Source organism: Typopeltis vanoorti, chromosome 12 (genome assembly GCF_054136105.1).
Source record: "Typopeltis vanoorti isolate ZY-2024b chromosome 12, IOZ_Tvanoo_1.0, whole genome shotgun sequence".
Taxonomy (NCBI): Eukaryota; Metazoa; Arthropoda; class Arachnida; order Uropygi; family Thelyphonidae; genus Typopeltis; species Typopeltis vanoorti.
This window is the reverse complement of record NC_143560.1, coordinates 58,062,959-58,090,822: the sequence shown is the minus strand read 5'-3', so window position 1 is coordinate 58,090,822 and position 27,864 is coordinate 58,062,959. Positions and strand designations below refer to the sequence as shown.

Sequence of the window (27,864 nt, the reverse complement as noted above, 5' to 3'; positions counted from 1 at the left end):
ACATCTTTCTCTCATCCAGAGATCTCTATTAAGAAGGTGCTTGACCTTTATTGATGAGACCTCAATAAAGATCAAGACCGGTCTGGGTAGTGGCCCTTCCCATTATTCATAGCATTTCGACATGCCTGAAAGGGTGTGTCTTTGCATTATGGGATACATACCAAGGCAAGCAATGTGAAGTCATTAGCCTCTATATAAAAGTAGCTCAGATGTGAATATATTTCACGTGCAAGACGTTGTTTTGCTTCCTTGGGTACAGGATTAAAACCAAGTATATAATTTCTTGGTATCCTTAACATATAATAGAACCAAGGTAAAAAAATTTTCAACATGGAGAGATTTAGCAAAGTAATCAGAATGACACAAGCTGCAATTGCTTGCTACAGAGAAATTTATGCATATAAGTAAAGGTAAACTAAGTTGAACATCATGTACATATTTTTATAGAAGCTCACTCCTGTCACCTTACCCCCATGAAGATGGACCTAAACCATCCACAAGTTATGCATATAACTTGTGGATGGTTTAGTCTTTAACTTGTGCACATAACCTGTGGAAAGTTTAATTTTAAGCCTAAATGCTTGTAATGGCACTACAAGACTATATTACCACCTTCCCCTTAGTCTTCCTCTACTTCTCTTTGATATCCAGTTCTTTACTTTCTTTGCCCATCTGTTATTCTGCATTCTTTCGACATGATGTTTCCATTCCTCTTTTCATGTTTACATCCAATCATTTATTGGATGTGTTCTACAATTTTATTTAAATGTTTTCATCTTGGTGGTTTCATTAATTTGTCTACTTTTTTGTACCTAATATGATTCTGCTGCATATGCTAGTACTGGTTTGACTACTCTTATTTGATTCCTATTGTTGTTTCCTTTCTTTTAACAAAATTAAAAACATAACACTCGACAAAGATGACTTATTAGTCATTTTCGACGTTTCTGCCCTTTTCACTAATGTCCCCCATCAATGACAATTCTCCTACTACAGAACATATTTCCGCCCGACATTACGATCCTCTTTGCCCACGGGGCGACAAATGCTAAACACATTCCTTAGCCACCTGAACAAACAACACAAACTCACTTTTAATTTTCCCGAACTCCTGCTGAAGTTCTACTGCTATGGTCCCGACATCTGCTTCCATTCCTAATTGCTCCAGTCTATCCCGACACTTCTCACATACGTCGACATTTTCATTCTTCTCATTTAGCCAAACAGTCCACAGATTCTTCACATTCTTCAGTTTTAATTTCCAGAAGAACCTCCTTACTGAGCACTTCCAATTCCTCTTGAAGAAGATGGTCACTTTTAATTTTCCCGAACTCCTGCTGAAACTCTTCTGCTATGGTCCACAACACGTCCTGTGCGAAAAATCCAAGGCAGAGCCAGACTTTCATATAGAAGTTCTCCGAGCCAGTGACGTACATCTCTTGTTGGATGCCATCTTCAGATGCTGAAGTAGTGAAACAAACAAACAGCAGCGAAAACACAATATATACAACAGAGTTTCAAACGATAACACCACTGAAGGACTTGAATCCAACCAAAGCACAACTGCAGCAATTTGAGACAAAAAACCACACTATACTTTAATTTAAAACATGTTTTCTAACATAACTCAACGCGATCACCACGTTCGCTAGCGACACTAGCTATTCTTAATTTGTATACCACAATTTTACATTTTCTTTCCTTCTCTTATTATTTCATCCATCACTAAATTAAATAAGGTATGTGTGTGTGCGTATTCTTAATTAGTTCTGAAATATGTTATTTCTCATTTTTAATAGAACTTTTATGTCTTAACTATATTCCATCAAATACGTAGGTTGTTCAATAAGTAATAAGACAATATTTATACAGAAAACAGATTACCTTTAATCGTCATCATTTACATGGTCTTTTTCGAAGTAACTACTGTGAGACACGATGCATTTGTCCCAAAGTTGCATCCGCTTAAACACATGTGAGAGCCCATTTTTTGAGAGTTCTTTCAAAACCACCTCCGCAGCTTTTACACATGCTTTGTTGCTTTTGAAATGGCAGCCTCTTAGTGGTTTCTTGAGCTGAAGAAACAGCCAGAAATCGCACAGTGCGAGATCAGGACTGTATGGAGGGTGTGGTAGGATATCTGTGTTGTTCTTCTGCAAAATGTCCACTACACAACCAGCAATATGTGGCCTTGCATTATCGTGGTGCAATAAGAAGCCATTCTTCAGCAATGGACGCTTCCTTTTGACGTGCTTGATGATAATCGCTGCTGTGTTGATCATTGTCTGTGATGGACGTTGAAGGTCTTCCCTCACGTTCAAAATCTTCCACATTTTGCCTTCCTTCCTTAGAAGTTTTATGCCAGCGAAAAAAACACTTGCCCTCGACATTGCTTCATCGTGGAAAGCTTCACGTATCATGTTAAAAGCGTCCGATGCCGATTTTTGCAAATGCACACAAAATTTAATCGCATAACGCTGTTCCAAGGATGCTTCCATTTCGAAGACTGGTCGCACCTCGTAGGTGCGCCGATGAGCACTTGCATTTAGTCACGTGACACTCTGGCACATCAGCCCGTGTACGTCATCTATCGACCTCTTTTGTCAATACATACAGCAACATTTCTTTATTCCAAAGAAATTAATATTGTGATTAGTGGTTTCGCCACAGTAAAATTAGTCTTATTACTTATTGAACAGCCCACGTACTTTAGTTAAATCAATAAAAACACATATAAATAGGTTTATTATGTTCTAATGATTTCTCTATTATTTGCTTTAATATTGCATCTATTGTTGATCTCATTTTCTTAAATCCTTGTTGATCATCAGATAATTTAATAAAATTATTATATTTCCAATTATTGTGCACATAATTTTAATGGTGTATTAAGCAATTTTATTCCTCTGTACTTCTCTGGATTTGTCCTGTCTTCTTTCTCAAAGATCTGTATTGTTAGGCTCTTTTGCCAGTCATGGTATTTTTCTTTCTTTAAATACTATATTTAGAATGTCAATAGCACATAATTCTTTTACAACTGTTTTCTCTCCACATTTTATGATTATTATTATTTACAGTATCTCCATGGAGTCCAGAGACTCATCGTGGGAGACCCGAATCAACCAAAGTATACACAAATCCTATCATGCCTCTCCTTGAATCCATTCACTGTCAGGAAACTTAAAACCAATTCTGGTAATCCATTCCACTCACTTAGCACTCTTCATGCAAAAAAACCTGGTCTGCACAACCCTACTAACCACACGCTTACACAACTTCCACAGATGGCCCCTAGTTCTCTGACTATTTGTCATATATTGAAAAATTTTGCTTCCATCAATTTTATAAAACCCTTTAATATCTTAAAAGTTTATCATGTTCCCCCCCCCCTGCCCTTTTCAACCTATCAACTAAACTTTGTAACCCACAAACCTTCAGCCTTCTTGTAGGGAGCATTCCACAGACCTGTCATCATTGTGGTCATTCGTCACTGAAACTTTCTGACTACCTCCTGGTCCCCAAGAAACCGAAGTGACGAAATCTGTAGAGAAGATATTGCCAAATCATAGCCCTATAAAGAGGAATAATAACTTCCTTATCTTTACTTGGTAGTGTGTTTTTCAACATCCAAGTAATTTGTTGAACTATTTTACCAACTTTTACAATATGCCATCTGAACTTCAACTCTTTGTCCACCATTATTCCCTAGCCTCATCAATTTCCTGCAAACCAATACCATCAAGATGATACACCATATGCAAGCTTTTCATCCCGAAGTGCATAACCTTGCATTTTGCAACATTAAATTTACAATCATTATCCTTTACACTTTTCCAATTTCATATTGAAATCATCATGCAGGATATCTACATCGCATTTATCAACTATTACTCTCCCAAGCTGTGCATTATCAGCAAACAACTGAATATCCCCCTCTTAAATTTTTCTGATGTCAATGATATCAAATTAAAGAGTAGTCACTATCATTCTCCTGACTCCACCCTACCATATACTCTCTGGTGTGTCTATCAGCCATCCCCCTATCCATGCTACTAGCCTCATATCCATTTCCATCCACTCCAGTTTTGTAATAGTTTTCAATGTGGTATTTTGTCAAATGCCTTGGCAAATTTGAGCAGTATCATGGTGTAGCCATTACCTTTATCCAATTCTGCTCTTGCTTTATTATAAAATGTGAATAAGTCACTAAGACAGATCGCATCCCTATCCACCCACTGTTGTATTTTACCTTTCATCAACTTTTAAAATACTTTAACAACCACTCCCGATATATTAATTAGTTAATTGATCAGTCTGTAGTTTACTACCTCTGTTTTGGAGCCACCTTTATGCAATGGTACTATCTTACTCCCTTTCCACTCCCTTGGAACCTTGCCAGAGATGAGACAGACTGAACAACTTTGTCAGAGGAAATTCCAATTCTCTTGCATATTCATGTAGTACACGTGAGATATGCCATCTAGTCCTACTGCTGTGTTCGCATTCATATTTTTTAATATTCTGAACACTTTCTGTTCATCTATATCAATTTTGATAAGGTGTCTCTGTAACATCAGCAACTGTAAAATCTCCACCTGAATGATACATGCACCTTTGCAAAATGATCACTCAGCAGCTCAACTATTTCTTTTGGCTCAGTTACCTTCCTACTTTGAGCATTGCTTAGTTCATTTTCTCATAGTCATTTTTCCCTTTTACTTGCTACATAACAAAAAAAATATTTTGGGTTTACTTTGACCTGTCTGGCTAATTCTCTCTCATAGTCTGATTTGGCCTTCCTTACCATACTAGTCACCCTTCTTGCTTGCACTTTATACTGCTCATGAGCATGCTGATCACTATTTTCTTTATATTTCCTCCACAATAGTTTCTTTTTTTGCAGTTCTTGCTTTATATCTCTACTGATTCGCTTAATTCCAACTTGATTTATCCTCCTGACCTTTGGTATGTAGTCTGATACTGCTATCCTCGAGCAATCTCTGACCACTTGTCATGCACTACTGACATTTTTTCCTTGTAGCTTCTCAAGCCATTTTGGCATCTTCCCAAAACAAGACAGCATGGTCACACTCCCAATTGGAGGCAGAGTGTCTACCTTGGTTATGGATACATCTTCTGATGCTATTATCAGATCCAAACACCCTCAGATTCTTTGTCCCCTCTATTACATGTTGTTTCATGTAATTATCCCTAGCAAATGTATAAATCCCACTTTCATCTTGCTATGCCCCTTTCCTTCGTCCAATCAATGTCCCCATAGATGAAGTCTCCCGTAATAATTGTTTGGCCTACACTCAAGTATTGTGCTGATTTTTCAACACATGCATCTACATCTTCCTGTGGACTTCCTGGTCTATAGCAGCAGCAAACATTTTGTCCTATTCCTCTATCCCACACCAGACAGCCTCAAATGAACCATCTCCCCCAGGACTAATAACCTCTTTCACTTCTAATTTTGTTGGTTGTAATTCTGCAGCTATCATCAGTTCAGCTGCAGCTCTCAATATTTTAATAGTCAATTCTGTATCTTATTTCTTCCAGTTTATTTTTTTATTTATTTTTTAGTTCTTTAAGGGTTTGTTCAATATCTTTTTCTGTTATTTTAAAAGTTACATTATCCTCTTCATAAATCATTATCTTTAATTATATTAGCTATTCATTTTTTTCTTCTACTATTTACTTTACTCTTATTGTTTCCAGTTTATTTAACATTTTCCTGTTAAATAAACATTTAACATGTTTAACATTTTAAAAACATGTGTAAATTTGTTTTATTCTCTGATATGTTTGCTAGCTTTATTTTTCCAAGAGCTAACTTATGATCACTATATTTATTATTATTATTTTCCTGACCTCCATAGAGTCACAAGACACCTCATCAGAGGTCAACACAAAGTCTGTCATACCACTCCTTAAACTCATTCACTGTTGGTATATTCATCACCCTCTCAGGCAAATAAGACAATTACTTCTTACCCTTTTACTCACTATACAGCACACTTTTACTCATTTTTTACCATATTTAACCAATAACATACTAATTTTTTGAGATTCAGAAATGCAGTTGAACATGGAAATAATTACTTACAAATGTTCCCTTGTCTCCTACACATATACATGACTGTATGACACATCCTTTACAAACCTGTAAACAAAAACAAAAATGTTACTTATAAATGGAATGAAAAAATATTGAAAAAGGTACTACAGCTAGGAGGGAAAGGAATGACAAGAGTGATGAGGAATATTATTATTATTATTTGACACCTCCAGGGAGTCAAAGACTCATCGAGGGAGGGCACATACTCTACAACTCTCTGTCTCCACCCCTCAACCTCATCTTCCAATCACATCATCTAAACCAACACCATCTACTGTCCACCACCACTAGTATTTTCACAGACAATAACAAACATCCATGCCCACAGCAGGATTCGAACCCACAGCCTTTTGGCTGGAGAGCAGATACACTAACCAAATAGATATTGTTGACAGTCACTATGGCAATTACTGCTGTCACTCACTAGTCTAACAGTTACTGAAAAGTCCAGGCCAAAGCCCAAGAAGTACAATAATATACTAAAAGAAATACACTATGCAAGCTATACACCTATTTTTAATACTACAGTGAAAGTTCACTATCAAACTTCCATCCCTGGAAGTTACGAAAGGAAACTGTGAGAAAGAGGGTGAGAAGTGGTTTCTTTGCATGGAGGGTGGTTGAACCATGGAATGCATTGCCTGATGGAGTGGTGAGAGCGAGAACGGTCAATGCATTTAAGGAGTGGTATGATAGACTTTGTGTTTCCTAGGAGGGACCTCCCTCGATGAGTCTTGATAGACTTGTGTTTCTTAGAAAGGACCTCTCACGATGAGACTCCATGGGCACTTGAATAATAATAATAATAATAATAAAAAGCAGAAGGCAAGAAAAAAAATTTATCCAGAGACTATCAGTCTTTTAGAGAAAAAAAACAGAAAGAACTAAAATTGTTTGCATAGAGTGATGGCTCAATGGAACATGCTATTCTGAATGGTAAGCAATTGCTGAATGAATTTAAAATAAAATATGATAGGCAATTAGCTTACTCATCTCATCTCTTAATTAGCAGCATATTTACCTTAATGAAGCTTAGAACTCCTTAATGCTCCCAGCATTCAAAGATTCTGGTAATAAGATCTAACAGCAATAATAGCATTAACATACAGTATAACCAAAGCTCAAAAATGAAGACAGACTTTAGCATTAACATTTATTCATCCTAAGTTTAGTCCCATTACAAAAAATACAACAGGAGCAAAATAAAGATATTTATTTAACAAGTAATATTTTGCTGGATTTCCAACCAGCATTTCCAAACAACTTTTCACACTATAATAATACAACATTTCATTTTCTTTCACTTTCTCCTTTTCACAATAAAAGAAAAAGTCATTATCTTTCATCTTTGTACACAAGCATTAACAATCTTGTCATAGTGGAAACTGTTCAAAATTGTAATGGATATAAGAAAAGAAAGAAAGTTATATTTTTGTACACATCCTCTATTTTATTAGAAAAAAGAAGTTTACAGCTTGTTGGATTTAAGTCTTAAACTGATGGTCTCCCAAATATTTGGCAAATTAATGAGGGCATACTTGTTTTGGAGAAATGTTATAATGCTACTGCTGACTCCAAAACTAGTGTGATTTGCAACAAATTGTGTTGTTTTCTCTTCTCTGTCTAATCTTGTGTGATAGGGTGTCATCCAAAGTGTGGTTTGCCAGTTCTGACTTGCCATAATAATGGAAGTAAATGCATTTTTTATGTTTTCTGAGGTGGATATTAAGAGATCTTCCTGTCTGTTCATAGTAGGTCAAGTGTTATAGGTCACAGGACACTTCTATTCCTATGTAGGATGAAATTTATACATAGGTGAACAGATAAGGATCTAGTTTGATGTCATGCTATATATATATATATATATATATATATATATATATATATATATATATATATATATATATATATATATATTTAGCTTTTCTTTATTCATTTATCTATATTTAGCTATCTCTGAATATCTTACCTGAAGTGTCCAGGATGTAGGGAATATTAACAGTTTTGTTTTGGTTATGTGTATTTGGGAGAGGGGAAATGCATAATATTACAGGAGGTGGTTAGCTGGAAAGTGTGATCTTATATCTATAATAAATATAATCTTTCAAGTACATGTATCAGGCCATTATAAATAAAAAAGGTAATCAACCATTTGAAAGACATGACTGATATGTCTGGGAAGGGCAGATACATCAGAAAAGATAGCCAGAGACAGGCAAATAAATAAATAAAGCAAAGATAGTTTAATAAATATAATCTCTACACTATATTAAAACCACACATCCAACTAGCAGCCATCATCTGTACACCTAAGAATAAACTCCATCTTTCATTACATCAGAGTATATGAGGTGCTTTGTAACTATAACCTTACAGATAGAAAGATCTGTTAACATCCACCTCTGAGATCATAAGCAATACATGCTTCCATCATTATCAGCAATGTCATTAGAGCTTGCTTGGGGAAGGGGAGGATTTTTCAAAAGGACCTGAAATTGCTTTCATCAGTCCTGGCTATCGTTATGGCATGTCATGACTGACAAACTATACTTTGACTACTCCATCACATAAAATTAGATACAGAAGTAAACTACAACAGAATTTGTTTCAAATCTCAGACTATTTTTGGAGCCAGCAGCAGCAAATCACTCCCTGAAAACCCCTAACAAGTATACCTAAAACTGGGAGATCATTATTGTTGATTTAAGCAGAAGACAAAGGCCACCTTTGACAGTACCATATGACACAGTCAAAATATTTGATTGAATATTGATTATTTTCTTTATTCTCTAGTACTCCTGAAATTTTATGTTCTTAATCAATGTTTGTTGCTTTGTTTACCTTTGTTAAGATATTTGAAAATGCCTAAGTTATTATTTTTTTTAAATGTTGTGATAAGCCATTAAAAGTATCATGATAACATGCGTAAACCATAAGTGTTTAAACAAGAATATTGGCATATCACTGTTTAGTAGCAGTCAGAAAGTTTGAAGCTTTTATGTTTAAATGTGTAAGAATTCAGTACTGGGACCTATATTGTTTAACCTTTGTATCAATGACATTGTCAGTGGATTGCATAGGGATATTCAGTTGTTTGCAGATGATGCGAAGCTGGTAAGGATTATTAGTAATAGTGCAGATGTGGCAGCCCTGCAAGAGGATTTGAATAAGCTAGATAGATGGCCAAATGAATGGGGGTGTCAGTTTAATGCAGCAAAATGTAAGGTCTTGAGGTTTGGGAAACATCGATGGGTTGCTGCATACTCTATGGGAGGAGTTATTCTGGAGGAAGTAGGGGAGACAAGAGATCTGTTGGGTTGATGATTGATAGAAACCTGAAATTTAGGGGACATATTGCAAAGGTGGTGAAGGTAACACAGAGGATTGCTGCAATTATGAGAAGGACACTGACCTGCAAAGAGTTATCATTCCATTGTATAAGTCTCTGATCAGACCACACTTAAACTACTGTTCTCAGATTTGGTCCCCAGGATTTGAAGGGGATAAATTAACTGTGGAAAGGGTACAAAGACTGATTACAAAGATGGTTTCAGGACTGTACAGTTTTGGTTACGAGGATCGGCTGAGGGAATGTGGACTGCAGAGTTTGGTGGATAGAAGAAGGAGAGGTGATATGATTGAGACTTTTAAACTGTTGAGAGGTGGTTACAGGGTTGACACTGGGGAGTTCTTTCGCTTGGTTGAACAGTAGGAAGGAGTGATGACAAGAGGCCATCCCTGGAAGTTACGAAAGGAAACTGTGAGCAAGAGGGTGAGGAGTGGGTTCTTTGCATGGAGGGTGGTTGACCAGTGGAATGCATTGCCTGATGGAGTGGTGACAGCGAGAACGGTCAATGAGTTCAAGGAGTGGTATGATAGATTTTGTGCTTCTTAGGTGGTGGGGGGGCCTCCCTTCGATGAGTCTTGATAGACTGTGTTTCTTAGGAAGAACCTCCCACAAGAGTCTTTTGACTCCAAGGAGGCCTGAATAATAATAAAAAAAAAAAAAAGAATTACTGTGATTTCTGTCAACTTCCATTGATTCTAGAGTAGCAATAGTATAGGATTATAGAATCGTTCAAAAGTACTTTTCATCTTTCAACTAGGTCATTATTTGAATTGGGTGAGGATAATACACACTGATAATTGTGGCTTCAAGTCTCTAGTACTCTTATGTCTCTGTAGTAAACAGCTTGGAGCAGCGCCAGCACATCAGGAACAGCAAGGGAAAGATGTTAGTAATATATGAAAATTATTATTATTCAGGCTTCTCTACAGAGTTGAGAAAACTAGGAGGAAACTCCTACTTCACATGCTTTCTATTACACACTTACTCAATTTCCAGAGATGAGTTCACCCCCCTTTTCCTATCCACCAGAAACTGAAAAAATCTCACTTGTGTCCTGTTGTCCCACTCCTGACCAATGCTGATTGGAGTGGGACAACAAAAGCAGACAAAAGTTGAATTACTCAGTGGCACCTTGCAACAATGTAAAAGGACCTGATGTAAAAATAGATTAACTAGAGGTATGCAGGATATTACAGACCACAAATATGAATATAGCAATGGGATTAGATGGCATAACAGCTCATGTATCCAGAATATGCTAATAAATTGACAGTGCCTTTGACCACAAGTTACTCCAACATAATCCCACCAATATAATAATAATTACATTATTGAACCTCCTTCCATTGAGTCAGCAGACTCATCGTGGGAAGTTCATTCAACCGACAACATATTTATCATACCGAATCTTAAAATCCTTAACACTCCTTGCATTAACAACACATTCTGTTAATGCGTTCCATTCACTGACAATTCTCTATGTAAAAAATCTATTCCTCGCATTCCTCTTTGCCACACTCTTCCATAACTTCCAGGAATCATCTCTGGTTTTTTCCCTCTCTCACCTTCTACACTTTTTATAATCTCATCTGGATTAGTCTAATAAAATCCTCTCACTAACTTAAATGTCTCTATCATATCACCTCTTTTTCTCCTATCCACCAAACTTGCAATCCAGATTTTTTTCAACCTCTCTCCATAGCCAGTAGTCCAACATCCTGATATTGTCTTAGTCACTCACCTTTCATCACACTGAAAAGTGACCAGATTTGAGCACAATAGTCCAAGTGTGTTCTGATCAGACTATTGTGCAGCCTTTGCAACACTAGCAATATGCCCTCTAAACTTCAATCTACTGTCAACCATCACTTCCAAATCTCTAATCTCATTCACTTCCTGCAATACAGCACCATTGATATAGTATACAGCCTTATATTTCTGCACTCCAAAATGCAGCACTTTTCACTTATTGATGTGCCACTAGATATCTCATCATACCAAAGTCATAACTTTACATTTATTACCATTATGGAATCACATGTACCACAGCAAAAAGTTGATTTTTTATACAGATATTTCATCTTGCATATCATAAAAGATCAGTATGACAGAGAAAGTTAATGTTTATTATTATTTTTACCAAAGACCCATGCAGTAAAAGATATACCCTCTCCAGCATCAATCCCATAACAATTCCCCACCAACCTGCAGGTCTCCATCATATCTCCCCTCCTCCCCCTCCTGTCCACCAGACTTCACAAGCTGTATCCCCTCAATCCCCCTCCACACACACACACACACACACACACACACACACACACACATTCCAGAGGCCAGAAACCACCCCAGTTAATCGCCTCTGGACCCTTTCCAACATCTCCCTATCCCTCTGAAAACCAGGTGACCAAATCTGGACACAACAGTCCACGTGTGGCCCAATCAAAGCCCCACACAACGGAACAAGAATCTCCCCGCCTCCACAAGTCAGTGTTCTCTGCATCGCTCCCAGAAACCTCTGCGCAGCCCTCACAACTCCGGCCATGTGTCCCCCAAATCTCAGATCCCCCATCCACCACCATCCCCAGATCCCTCACCTCCTCTGCCTCCAACAATATATCCCCCCAAGCATAAATTCTGCATCCCACTTTTGACCTCCAAATTTTAAAACCCCACATTTTGCAACATTGATTATACACAGATCTATGTAACAGTTTGGTATTTCTCCACTGGATCTTGTGGCTGGTGTTTTCAATCCAGTGTTGTGCTAGGTCAGATTTGTGAAGTCTGATGAGCCAGATAGGGTCTTTATATTCAAGACAATCTGTCAACAAATACATCTCGGAACATCAAGCCAACGTATGACTCAATGCCTCTCACTCTTATTCTCCTGATATTTCTTGCATACTAAGATTGTACATGCATTTCACTCCCATCCTACTGTTCTTTGAACTCTAAGGACAATTCAGGTAATGTATTATTTAAGTATCTTTTCAAAGCTTCCCATACAGTGCTGATATCTTTCCAATTCATAACTGATACCATGGAACCAAATATAGTAACATCTTGAGTTTGTCATAATTTCCAGCTTTGCATTTCAGCATGCAACCTGTCCTGATTGAAACATCCATATAACTGCTGTTTCTCAGGTCAGTATTATTATTATTACGGGCAACTCCAAGGAGTCGATAGACTCATCGAGGGAGGCCCTAACATCATGTCAAGAACAACTATTCTACATTCACACAGTATTTCTCATACCTCGCCTTCAACTCATTCACAGGCATGGCACTTACAACAGACACTGGCAGCTTATTCCACTCATTCACCACTCTCCAAGTAAAAAATATAGCTCTAACACCCTTGCTAACCACACTTTTGACCAGCTTCCATGTATGACCCCTAGTCCTCCCACCACCAGTCCTATCCTCAAAAATATCTTCTGAATTAATCTTATAGAAACCCTTCAGTAATTTGAATGTCTCAATCATATCACCCCTTTTCTGCCTATCAACCAATTTCTGTAATCCACAAATCTTCAACCTGTTCTCATAAGGTTCATTTGATAGACCTGCTATCATCTTGGTCACTCATATCTGGGCACAGTAGTCTAGATGGGGTCTTATCAAGACTCGATACAGAGGAACAATAACCTGTTTGTCTCTGCTTGTTAAAGTATTTTTCAGCAACCAAGTGATTTGATGAGCTGATTTAGCCACTTTTGCAATGTGCCCCCTAAACTTCAACTCCCTATTCACCAACATTCCCAAATCCCTGGCCTCGTCAATCTCCTGGAGTACAGTTCCACCAATGTCATATACTGCTGGTAATCTTTTCACCCCAAAAAAGTGCATAACCTTACACTTTACCACAATCCATTCTCCTTAGCCCAGTCCTCCAAACTATCCAAATCATCCTGCGAAATTTTGACATCCTGTGCACTCACTATTGCTCTACCCAACTTTGCATCATCAGCAAACAAATGAACACTTCCTCTCTGATCCTTTCCTATATCGTTAATGAACAAATTGAACAGTATTCGTCCAAGAACAGAACCCTGCGGCACACCACTAGTCACAGGCCGTCTTTTGGACTCTACTCCTGAATAAACCACTCTCTGATATCTCTTCATCTCGCCAACCCTATATCCATCCCCATATGCTGCATTTTACTGATTAGAATTTCATGTGGTATCCTGTCAAAGGCCTTAGCAAGGTCCAGTAGAATCACTGTAAACCCATTACCCTTATCCAGTTCAGCCCTCACTGTGTTATAAAATGTGAGCAAGTTAGTGAGGCATGATCTACCCTTCACAAAACCATGCTGTCCCCCATACAGTATCCCATTTTCATATATCCAATCCTGTATTTTCCTCTTGACTATATTCTCCAAGACCTTGACAACGATTCCTGATATGCTGATCGGTCGGTAATTTACAACAGCAGTCTTGGAACCTCCTTTATGCAGTGGAACTATTTTCCCCCCTTTCCACTCCCTCGGGTCTAACCCAGACCTGAGACTCAAATTAAACAAAATGGTCAAGGGCACTGACAATTTTTTAGCCGCTTCATGTACGACACGAGCTGGTATACCATCCAATCCCACAGATGTATTGACATTGAGGTTTTGTAATAGACTATTCACCTTCACCTCATTCACCACAATTCCTGTATAAGCTATTGGTTCATTCATTCCTGCAATGTCACCACCTGGACGATAAAGTGCTCGCTCAGTAATTCCACTATATCAACTGATTCGGTTACCTCCCTACCGTCGGCATTCTTTAAAATCATTTTGCCATATACATTTTTTCTTTTACTTGCAACATATTGATTCTCCCTGTCACTCCTGACAGGGAGACAAGGAATAGCTAAGTTACTGAGTGATCACTTTACAAGGATATTATTTGAATGAAAATATTATGAACGTGATATGAATGGACATGAGTAAAAGAGGTAGATGAGCTGGAAACAGTGGCGTAGCTAGAGCTTTTGCCGCCCCTCTCAATGCACACCAAAAATACTACAAAAAATCAAAACGACGTATAGGGAAATAAATTAAAACACTATGTTTATTTGTGAAGTAAAATTTTAATTTCAACATTCTAAAATGTTATTTTTCTTGCTTTTTTGTTAGCAAAATCGTCGATGACATTGGCAAAGTCTATTTCATAGTAATGTAGGTAATTCATAATCAATTTTATTTAGAAAAACTCCTCTCACAACTAGCAATACTTACAGCAATTGAGGAAAATTTGCAGTAGTATTAAAATATTTGGAAATGAGTTCTCAAGACTGTATTTTAGAATTTACTGCAAAAGTTCAAAAAAGTTCAAAGTGCCGCCCAGGGCAGATCGACCCCTCCGCACGCCACTGACTGGAAGTGTTTAGGATACTGCAAAATCTCAATGTTAATAGAGCTATAACACTGGATGAAATATTGGCCCACCTGTTACAAGAAAGTCTAAGAGTCAAAGAATCTGTGATCAGGATCTTTTAAGTCTAAACATTGACAAAGTCACATGGGAGTAGAAAGAAGGCAAAATAGTTCTGTTAAAAAGGATTCCACAGGATTCCTCAAGAGTAGTGGTGGTGGTGGTGGTTAAGGTACTGGAAAAGTTTGTTAATGCCAAAATTCAGAAATGACCAAACAGGAATGTCATGCTCAAAGGGAGCGAAAATCTATTTATGAAAGTCTTGTCTTAGTAATTTACTTACTTCCTATAATCAAGAGCCAGATAAGATAGATAAAGGAAATAACTTTACCATAATAATGCATACTTTACAAAAAGGTATCAGCCAGGAATTATTACTGTATTACAACAAATATAGCATTTCGCAATACATTGTCTGTTATGTTATACAGGGTGTTCGGGATAAATCTGACATATTTATAATTAATTATATTTTTCCGTAAGTTACATGTATTAACACACACTTCTCTTCATTTAAAAGTTTGGACCCTTCTTCATTCATATACAAGATGTCAGAAAGGATGGATAGCTAGAACCCACCTGAATCATGGAAGAGAATAACTTGTATCATGATGATTCGTGCCCGCCATCAAAATAAGGATATTACGACTGCTGCCCAATGCTCCCTGAATACAGTAAAAACAATCAGGCATGAACTAGAGACTTGCAATGGTGACTACGAGAATGTAGCAAGAAGAAAGATCCCTAGCAGACGATCTGATTGCGTTCGTACAGCAGAATTCCTCGCAAATCTGCAGGAACAGGTGTTGAAGAACCCTGGCATTGGAATTCGGGCTTTGTTCGTGGAGTTGCTAACTGTAGTCATGCCCTGGATAACAAGGGTAACCAATGGTAGGCCGTATGTATGGCAGCAGGATTCGGCCCCTTGCCACACCTCTGGGAAAAGTCAAAAATGGTTGTCTGAAAATTTCTACGACTTCACCAGTCCAAATGTTTGGCCTCCAAACTCCCCAGACCTTAACCCCATGGATTATTTTGTATGGGGCGCAGTTGAAAAAGACACCAATCGCACTTCCAGTAATACAAAAGCCCAGTTAATGGATAAAATTAAAACAGTTTTTGCGGCCCTTCCCAGGGAGACTGTAGCATCAGCTTGTTCGAGGTTCCGAAGCAGAATTGAAGCTGTGATCGATGCTAATGGTGGTTATTTTGAGTAAATCTTGTTGATAGTATTGTAATTAACTCTGCCTGTAATGTTTTTTTGTCAATTCATTAAATTTAATAGATACAAAGAAGATTTTCTTTTTCCTTACGAAACTGTCAAATTTATCCCGAACACCCTGTATATAATTATTTCATATATATTATATTTTTTCTGTTTTATTTTATTTTTTTTTTAGTTTTTTGAATTTTATTTATATTTTTGGAGTACTTTTTAAGTAATTTTTTTAAATTAATGTATTTTTACTGCTTTTATTGCATTTGGTACATCTGCTAATATCTTCTAAGACAGTGGTCGGCAACCTTTTTAATATGAAGGGCGCAATACTGAGGGCGCCATGATGCTCGCGAGCGCTGCATTCCAGACTCCTCCTGATTTAAATAATTAAACTTAAAATTACAATTGGCATGAAATTTTGAAATGTCTTTTCTATATTACTTTTTTTAGAAATAGCCACACTATTGCATAATAAACAAATACAATTGCCATTATGATTGACAAAGCAAGGCGCTCGCATCTAATCTGACAGATACATGCTAATTGTTAACATGAATATTCTTTTTATATTCATTTTTTATGGTATTTTATATTCATTCATATGTGACAAAAATATGTTGTAAAAGTGAGGTAAATAAAAGAATGTTAAAATTTGAAATCTCATTTTTCTTAAAAACAATTAATCATAGAATTTCTAAGCCTGAAATGAGAGAAAAAATGTGTTGTGTCGGAAAAAGTGCTGATTCACTATTCATGAGTCATCCTGTTTCCAACCCAACATACGGTAACGATTAGAGATAAGGATAAGGACATACTTATGCCTCCAGAAGAAAAGCTAAAAGATAGAGTACATATGCTCACTTAGAAGTATGTTTAAGTGAGCATATGCTACAACCACCTTTAGTTGTAGATATTAAGTGATTTTGAGAAGCCCATAATTAAAGTTGATAATGTCTGTGTAAAAATTAACGAGGGAAAATCATGTATCAGTACTGAAATGTTGTTATTAAATGTATATAAGATGATATATGTATTAGAGCCATGTCAAAAACAGTTCGGAGTTGCAGTGACCAATCGGCCGCCGCTATGAGCATGATGTAGTCATCGAGAGAGGGCACTCGCATTCACAATATAAGGTCCGATGCGAGATTCGATCGCTCTCTTGTTTTCTGTTCCTGCGTTCCTGATTCAACTCCAGGATAGCTACAGAAGCTTACTGCCGGGACCACAGCAACAATCTCCTGGTTGCTGTATGTGCTGTGCCGAGTATAGTGTGCCAAGGAATGAGGTTGGAATTCCAGTAAAGAGCCGTTGGTTATTTATGCCAACGTGTAGTCGGCGAAAGGTAAACCTTTCAAAGAAAATAGAAGTAAGTCACAGATGCCATGAAGATACGTGGTGAGAAAACGCAGAAGTGTAATCAAGGAAGTCTCAACAACTCTGTGAAAAGACAAGAATGGTAAGGTACAAGTTTCCATACTCATTTTGAATAGTAACCAAAGAAGGAATAGGAACCAGGGAATTAAGGAGCTCCACACCATTAACTTTCATATAGTGCATAAAGGACTGTTTTTGGACTAATCTGTCTATGTCTAGTAAGCTAGTGCCACTCTAAGCTTATGCTGAGAAAGGAACCAAAACTTCGAACTGTTTATTTTGGAAGAAACATTTATGATATTATGTCAGAGATTAGTTTGAATATTAATTAAGTTGAGGGGAGGATAAAGCCTGAGCATAAATAAGAATGTTGTCCCATGTTAAATTACAAGACGGAATACGTCTGATATGCTCTACATAAAGATTGTATATAACTATATGCATGTACTGTTTTTATGTGGGAACTAAGTAACTCTGCGTGAATTAACCGAGTCTGAACATAGTAATACAAAAGAAAGTATGGGACTGTTAGAATAAATTTAGGAGTAGATATTTTGGATATCCTAACATAAAAAGGGGGGGGGGGGGTTCAGACTCTTTAGTATAAAAATTACTATTTAAAGTGTATATATGTTAGTGTTTTAAAATAAATGTATTTCTTTAACCCAAAGTTCGTGAGTCTGTCATTTTCTGAGATTTGAATTACCACTTATTAAATTTTCAGACCTGCACGAGTAAAGGGGGAATCCATTGCCATAAGAAAAGGGGGGGGGGGGGGAACCACGACTGCAAATCACGTGACTCCTTTATTATTTTGAGTTGTTTGATTGTGCATCAGAATTCAGTTGCCAGCTGGCGCAGTCGTTATAAACAAATATAAATTTGTCGGCAACGGAATAGCTGATGTCTTAAAGAAATAAAAAATATAATAGAAAAAGCAGAATAAAATTAACATAAAAGGGAAGATACCAAGACGTAACAAATGCCTGTGTCCTGAGCCCTCCATAATTTTCAAATTTTATATTGCACTCTTCATATTGAAAATGTTGCTGACCTCTGCAAGATGTGCTTTACATTTATGGAAAATACTAAGGAAAGAGGTCCGGAGTTTGCTCCACCTTTACTACGAGTTGCCCATAAGCCGCTACTTAAGCTTGCATCTGCTGAAACTTTTAGTTTCTACATAATCGGCATGAAACTCTTGTAGTTTCTATATTTGGCTATGAAATAATGTTGGATTCAGTATTCTCTTAATTTGTACCATGTATTATATTTGCAGTGTTTTTTCTTTATGTTTTCTTGCATTTTAGCACATACTAGTAATGAAATTATTTCTCAGATATACTGCGATCTACGCTGCAAAATTACAGCTGCAAGCTCCAAAGCAGTTTACAATAATTTCTCTGTGGGTGCCATGGTGCCCGCAGGCACTGCGTTGCCGACCTCTGTTCTAAGACACCGTTAAAGTAGGATATTTAAAAAATAAAAAAAATGGTGCCAAAAACCAGGCAAAATGAAAGTGCAGCATTGAAAGTTAAAAATAGCATAGAACCCAGTAAAGAAAACCTTTCTGTTGTCGACATAAACTAAGAAAAATTAACATATGAAATTTCACTAAATCAAAGATGCCAAGAAATTATATTCTTGGTTTCATCCTTTATCCAAGTGTAAGTAAATAAAGTTTGTACATGAAGTATCTTCATAACTGGGCTATTTGTATATAGGAACTAATGACTTCACATTAGTTGCCTTAGTATCCCATAATGCAGGGCACATATCCTTATGGACATGTATAATGCTATGCATTATGGGAAGGGCAACTACCCAGATCGGTTTTGACCATTATTGAGGTCTCTTTTGTATATTGGACTACTTGTAATGACTACTTGTATACTGGAAATATATGATGTCTGCATTACTTCGACCTTGATATCTCTTCTGGGTCTGACTCCCACTGATGAAACCTCAATAAAGATTGAAACCAGTCTGGTTAGTTCCACCTCCCAATAATGCATAGCATTATACATTTCTGTAAGGATATGTGTCTTGCATTATGTAATACTAAGGCAATTAATGTGAAGTCATTAGTTCCTATATACAAGTAGCCCAGTCATGAAGATACTTCACGAACAAACTTTGATTGCTCACACTTGGATAAAAAACGAAAGCAAGAATATAATTTCTTTGCATCTTTAATTTATAGTATAACCAGTGTGGAAAAAAATTTTCAATATGAAATTTCAAGATTGAAAAGAATTTTTCAAAAATTCTCGATGGCTTGAAAGAAGAAGTGAGAAAGAAAAGCAAGATGGTAAAAATGGTTAGTTTATTACTGAGATATGACAGCAATGAGTTTAGGAAGAAAAAGATCATAAATGATTCAATGCACAGACTATGTGAAAAAAACAGGCCTCAAAAGATCTCAGTTAAGGATGTGACTATTTGTCCACCAGTTGGTGACAGTGGTATGATATTCTGACCTGAAGAGGTGTGGAGTCAGTTTGATAGTAAAACGATTTCTATAAAAGGGATGGTCTGCACTTGAATGGATTTGACATCAGGTGACTGGAGAAATTATTTAGTGAAATGAGACCTGATACAGAGAGTCAAGGTAAGTAGATCATCTTGAGAGGAATGCTAAGGACATGTTTGTAAGTGCAGATGGGGTAGACATAATAGTGATAAGAACACCAATAAGCAGGGTTTGTATTTGTATCTACTGAATGGATGGACTACACTTTGGGTTTGAGCATTTTGAGTGGGATGGGGTGGGGGTAAGGAAAAAGAGAAAGTTACCAAACTGAGCCAAGCAGATTGTAGATTTAAGTATAAGAAAAAGTGAGCAAGTAACATGTTATGGCTATAAACAAATGACATGATGTGATATCCAACAGCATATTTTATTTGTAGGATTATACTTGGAGAAACTAAAACAGCTAGAGATGTTGGAGTCATTATTATTATTATTAACATTTGACCTCCATGAAGTCAGAGACTCATCGTGGGAGGTACAAGCTATTGCACACAATGCTCATCCAACTGTGCCTTAAACTGATTCAATGTGTCTACACCCACAACACACTCAGGCAATGCATTCCACTCACCAACCACACTCCATGCAAAGAACCTACTCCTCACTCCTCTTCACACCCTCCTTATACAGTTTCCAGTGATATCCCCTTGTTCTACTCCCCTTTCCAATTCTATGAAAAATTTCTTCCATGTTGACCTGATAACAACCCGACTAGTTTATAAGTCTCAATCATATCCTCCTATTCGCGAGGCTCCACAACTTACATTCTCTCAATCTGTCCTCATACTCCTATTCCAAAGAATACTGACTACCTTTGTGAATACTTCTCTGGACACTTTCCAACATATCCTCATCACCATGAAAACCCAGTGACCAAATCTGTGCACAATAATCCATATGAGGCCTGATCAAGGTCTTATACAATGGAATCTATTTCTGCATGTCAGGGTCCTTGCATCACTGCCATTATCCAATGTGATGTCTTCACAAATTGTGCAATGTGGCCCTGAATTTCAGGTCCTTGTCCACCATCACTCCTAGATCTCTCATCTCCTCTACTTTCATTAAAGTTTCCGCACAAAGTGTATACTTTGCATTCCATCGTTGTTTATCAAATGTCAAAACCTTACACTTTGTAACATTGAACTGACAGTTCCACTTACCTGCCCAATCATGCAATCTGTTCAAGTCGTCTTGTAAGGCAATAACATATGCTTGACTCTGCATTACTCTCCCCAGTTTTGCATCATCTGCAAACAGCTGGATATCACTAGTTAAACCAACCCAATATCAATAACATACAAATTGAACAATGGCCGCATTATGTAAAGAGCCACTACCCAGACTGGTGTTGACATTTATTGAGGTCCAAGAATATAATTTCTTGGCATCTTTAATTTATAGTATAACCAAGTGAAAAAATTTTCATCAGAGAACACCATTGGAGAAAGCTTTTTTGCAGACACTAAAAATAAAAAACCTTCCAAACAGGACTGAATGGTTCACAGAAAATTCTTTGCAGGAAAAATTATTGGCAGGACGATATATCACAGAAAATTTTTTGCAAAAAAATTTGAAATCCTGTTGTGATGATATCCACATATGAAAAACAAATCCAAAACAAGAAATATTTTATGTATTATTTATTTAACCCTCTCAACTCATATACGTAAACATTACTGCTCCATTGCTTCTGCCTTAGTATCACCACCTCTGGGTCTAGCTTCCACTGATGAGACCACAATAAAGGTCGAAACTGGTTGGAAAGTTGGGTGATGAATGGCTATGCTGTAGCCCATGAAGTTTTAACTGAGGCTCGGCTGTTACTGCTACCCCTCAGATGACATACGAGAGGCTCTGCTCGGTGGTGGGGTGAGCCTGACATGGGGAAGAGCCAACACTGATTGTTCTTCTCAGTGGCAGGCTGAGCCTGTTACTGAGGGGGGACAATACTGAGTTTTTGGAGTTTGATCTGTACTTGAACATTCAAATAAAGGTCGAAACCCTGGGTAGTAGCCCTTCCCTTAATGCATAGCATTATACATGTCTGCAAGGAGATGTGCTTTGCATTATGGGAGATACTAAGACAAGAAGTGATGAGAGCTTGGTCCACCTTTACCACAAGTTGCCTCAGTCCTGAAGATACTTCAGGAGCAAACTTTGTTTACTTACATTTGGATAAAAGATTAAACTAAATTTATTATAGTCTAATCAAGTGGGAAAAAACTTCCAATAGGTTTTATATATTGTTATACCTTGTAGATGAAGTGTGAATATTTAATTTGTTCATGTTTATTACCATATTCATAAAATGAACTTGAAAACAGGTTACCTGTCCTCACATGAGGACAATGTTTGTAAGGTATCTATGAGGCAAATAGTTTGAGGTTAGAAAGTTCTTGTACAATATTTTTATAATTTTATTTTTGCAAACATAAATGAATGGTAAGTGTGTTAAATGGCATTATCATCTCTTTTACAGATGCATAACCAAAAGCCAGGTCCATCAGGCATAAAAAAGGCCTATTACCATAAGAGACTTACTGAAGACAAGATTGAAAAACTGTTGGAGGAATCTGAAGATGATTTGGAGCTGAGTGATTCTGATGATGATCCTGCATACCAGTAACCACAAAATGATCCTACAGAGAATCAAAGTTCAAGTGAAGACAGTGATGTTCAGTGTACTTCCCCTGTTGGTCAGACTCACAACGTTCAAAGTCCAGCTAGTGTGCAAAATACGTTGCTGGTCATATGCCATTGCAGAGACAACCAGTGTGGTTTAGTGAGAAAGATAATCCCTTTGCTGGTAGGGAATCACAGTTTAGAGGAAAACACCAAGTAAATATTCACGGAGAGATCCTTGTATGATTTTTCACAGCTGTTTCCAGATGAACTGATGGATGAAATTGTGAAACAAACTAATCTGTAGGTATGCCATAAAGGCAAAGATAAATTTTGATCATTCATGCAGTGTTTCAGCAAAATATAAATTGTTTATAATTTGTTTTTGTCATACTTGTAATGTCTTTCAATGAAAATAAATTCCTTAGTCTAAGTCATTTCCACAGAAATATGTCTGTAGTCTATTGAACATTAGTGCATGATGTCCTCAGATGAGGACATCATTTTTTACATATACAGGACATAAATTTAGCAAAATTAATGAATTCATGGTAATACTGTTAGATTAAATGGTAATGTATCATGCCATTGTAATTTTTTATAAATGAGTATAAAAATTCATGCATGAGAGGGTTAATACGATTTTATTTAGCTTTCTGAAATATTTTTATTCCATATAAACTTATTAATATTCTTTCTTACTTAGATGGAATATTAATTTTTACATAACTGGAATTAGAGTGGTTAGGGAGAAATGACACCATGTTTAAGAACATTTAGGGAGAATAGTTATTTCACCAATATGAATCAATTTTGATAATTATACATCACATCTGAATGGGTGTCTAAGTGTGCAGAAAATAGTGAATGGTTAGAAGTATAAATATTTTTAAATATGGTGTCCTTTCTCCCTAAATACCTTATTCCAGTTTTATAAAAAATTAAATATTCTATCTAGAGAACCTGTAGTATCCAAGTAAGAAAGAATATTACTAACTTTTTATGAAGAAACTGAAATTAGAAAATTCACCAATCAATAAAATATTACTTTCACTTTATAAGAATAAAAATATGAAAATGTAATTAAAATATCAATAAATAACACATAAACTATATTTTGTGAAACGTATATTGTATATCTTGCATTTATTTTTCATATATGGGCATCGTTAAATATTTCAATTTTCTAGCGAATAACATTTCCCGCGATGAGTTTTTCCTATGATGAATTTGCATAGACAAGGGATGGAATACAACCGGAATATGGTGAGTTCTATGTATCTTAGTGATGTACTCTGAGATTCCAAGGATATAAGGGATGAACAGATGCCTCATCTTGAGCTGAAGCGAATTAACTCATTTTATGGCCTTGTAGAGAACTTATATGCAGTAAAGAAAGTCAGTCCAATAAAAGATAATCCATACGGTGAAGATGTTCATCACATATAACGGTGCAATACTGCACAACATCAAGTAGTGTCTTTTTCTAGGGAGAGAAAAAAACTGAAAATTGAAGGGCCCATTGGTTAGGAGAGCAATTTCGCTTCAATTTTAAGTGTGAGCTGTATACTATGGTGAAAGGAGCTATTTAATTTTGTTTTCAAGTTCATGGAGGTGGTCAATTAAACAAACCTCTAAGTGAGATAGCCAGTTAAAAGAGTATCTGCCTAGCATACATGACTTTAAAGGTTCATAATCATGAGATCTGTAGTAAAACCTGTAGTTAACCACAAAGGCTGTTCCTGCAATAAGTTTTTAAAATCTTTGGATTTTACAAACACATTTCTGAACTTCGTTCATCTATAGATACTCGTAATTAACCTTGATATCATTTAATTATTCACCAAGATGCCTTTAGAAGATACGCTGAATTTGCTTAAACAAGATATCCCCCCCCACTGGGCATTAAATTCTATGATTACATTTAGTTATTTCAGAAGTAAAAAATAAATTATCTGAACCAGTTGAAAGGACAGCGATAGGATGTCATCTGTTCCCTTTTGTCCTCTTTCGGAGAATTTTAAACATTACCGCAATGTTCACTTATACCCTCAGTGCGTACAGATTCTTGGATGGCATTTTTGCGGTATGGCATAAATTAACAATATTCAGGATTCAATCCATATGAAAATCTTGAAGCAGTAGGAAGAGACAGTGAGTTGTATGTAGGGGAGTAAAGTAGATTGTCCTCCTGTAATAAGTCCTTGGGCTCCTTGGAGGTGTCACGTTGTAATAATAATCTTATGTACTGAAATTTTAATAATTTCAGCAAAGTGAATTATTAACATAATGTAACTTCAATACGTCCTTCCCATTTGTGTCCCTGCAAATAGTCTGATGGAAATGAGAATTGACATAGCTTGATAAATTTTTTACAGATTCCAAATATCAAATTTCAATAAATCCGTCTAACACGAGTCTACAAATAAGTTATATTGACAATTCAATTGATGGAAACGAATCTAATAGGGGTTGATGCATTTTGAGAAATTCACCTAAATCAAACAACCTGTATAATTTTTATACCAAGTGCAACATTCTTATTATTTTTCTTTATGACTAGTTAGGGACAGCATTTTTTATGACAATGGGACTACCTTATTAAATACTGGACAATGCATTCTCCTATTCGTTATTCTTTACTTGTAGTGATAACTGCAAGTGACAAAACAAAAATAACAGACCGCACTTAGCTTTGCTAATATCAAAATAAAAACAGTTCAGCAGTGGATTGTTTTCATTTTAAAATGATACACAAGGTCTGGTTTAAAGAGGATCGGTGATTATAACGACGACAACACTGAACAAGTTATCATGAATATTAATTAAACAATCCATTGTGTTAATTGAAAATTTTTTCGTTTCGTTTGCAAATTTCTTTTAATAATGACTCAAAATTACCTAAATCGTTCCATTATCTACTGCCATACCTAGGAAAAAATATAAGTTTTTGCAGCAGACTGGGCATCATATTTTATAACACTTGGAAACTCCAAAATATTAGGTTAAGTAATAACTGGCAGCTTTCTCACAAATGTAAGCTTCTGTTGTTGATCATATTCGTCAACATGAAATACTGCTACCTGACAGCCCAAAACATGTCTGCAGTTTGTAGTTCAATCAGTATGCCTCTGTTTCCTTGAAACAGAGTCAAGAATTCTATAGATAGCAGTAAAAGAGAATATAATAGATTTTCTTTGTGTGTGTGTGTTATTCCCAGCACATCAAAAGCAACTGGACCTTTCTAAATCTATAAAAACTGAAACTTTTAATTAATCAGAAGAAGGATAATTATCCAGCAGGATTTGGAAAGAGTTGGATGATTAATTGGATAATAATTTGATTGATTTGTTTGTTAATTTAGGTTAGGTCAAAACAACTAGGATTGTCCGATGAGTGTTTGTAAATTGTTTGTTCTCTGGTGTCTTTCCCCTGCACAAAACTGATTAATGAACCATTGCCATACTGAACCGTATGTTTTAAAGCAGGCTGGGGAAAATAATGACTTGCTCACAAATAAAATGCATGTGACATCACATGTAGCATTAAATAATAGAATAAAATGGTGTTAACTGATTTATTTATTTATTTATTTTTGATTAAGAAATAATAATTCATTAGAATTGCACACTTTATGTGAAAATACAACTGCTACCTGGCAGAACTTAATGTAGAATAGCATATTGCTTCAGCAAGTATAAAGCTTTTGGAACTTCCTCCTTTACAAATAATAATAATAACAACAATTAAATGTAACTTAATTAAATAATTAAATTTTTGAAAGCAAAACTAAATTAAAAATAATAGGAGATAAGGAAGAGTATTTTTTTTTTATTTCTTTTTACCTCCCATAAAAACAATCTTCACCAGTCAAAAAATAAAAATCTAAGTGTGACTCAATCGTTTATAAAATTCCTCTACTGGATGGAGTTTATTATTATTATTCCTGATACCTCCAAGGAGTCTGAAGACTCATTGTGGGAGGTACCTACAACTGCCTCAACCACTACACCAAACCTCTACTGTGAATCATCTCCATCAACGCCATCTATCGCCCACTTCCACAACTAGTATATTTTGTCTGTAAATTGCGTGTGTTCTGAACGGCGGATTTGTCTGTATGTGGGATGAAAAACCCAAGTTTCCGGGAGAATAAACGCTGCTACCTCTGTAGGAGATCGGCTAATTCACCTTTGATTGAAATCATCCAGATAAAGATTCCTCCCATCGTGACGAGAATCGAACTTAAGCCTATTCCAATCGAAGGGCGCAATATACCGTCATTCTTCCAACTGCGCTACGGAGGCGCTTTATAAAATTTATAAAGCTTTATATTGATCTGATAATGATTTCAAATCTGCATCTATACAAAATATGAGCCTGTGTAGCTCAGTGGATGTGGCGTTTGCCAACCACGGCGCTTGGTCGCACGAAGGAAGACTTGGTTTCGAGTCTAGTCGGCGACTAGAGGAAATTTTTCTAAGCCTTTTTTCGACCGGTTCCCGAGTTAGTCGATCTCTGGCACGGGCAAGCAGGTTTTTCCTCCCGGAAACTCGGGTTTTTCGTCCCGTAAACTCGAGAAAATCGACCGTAGAACCCACATTATTTCAGACATTAAATATATTGTGTTAGGGTTAGGGACCACGAGATGGCGGCCCATTTGAGCCGTCTCTCTTCACTGAGTACCACTTAATTAGTGATAGCCTTGGGCCATCTATCTCTGATTGGTACCGGTGGAGATTGAACTGCCCACTCAGTCTCCAAAAGTTAGATAGGGCTAAATGGCCTCGCCTACTCCCCGTATACGGGAATAAAAAGGCGTTAGCTGATCTATACAAAATATTACATTTTTGCTCTAAAGACGAAGTCGACTTTCAAGATATAATTCTTAATTACCCTGAAACCTGCTGAAAAAAATAAAATAAAATAAAAATAATAAAGTCACATTTACTGCCGTTTTTTTTTTTTTTTTTTTTTTTTTTTTTTTTTAGGTATCTACTCTATGGTGTTACGAAATTGGAATTTGGGAGTGCATTACCTTAAATAAAAGAATGATTCTGAAGAATTATTACTATAGCCTAGGTTTCTCAAACAATCGCCAGATATATTTTGCACACAGAGGCGTGCCTTATTAAGCATCGATACTAAATTCTCATGTCATCCAATTATCCATTAACATATTAAGCTCAATGACCTAATGGGTAAATAA

At 36.5% G+C, this 27,864-nt stretch overlaps 1 protein-coding gene across 1 annotated transcript in view; it reads right to left on the bottom strand.

Annotated features, from left to right (window-relative positions):
- LOC150100817 (uncharacterized) overlaps nt 1-27,864 on the bottom strand; it is a 975,156-nt gene that overhangs the window by 869,478 nt on the left and 77,814 nt on the right. Inside the window, exon 2 of the mRNA XM_090401910.1 lies at nt 6,110-6,166. Within this exon, the coding sequence (XP_090258036.1) occupies nt 6,110-6,166 (57 nt within the window). The remainder of the gene's footprint in view (nt 1-6,109; nt 6,167-27,864) is intronic.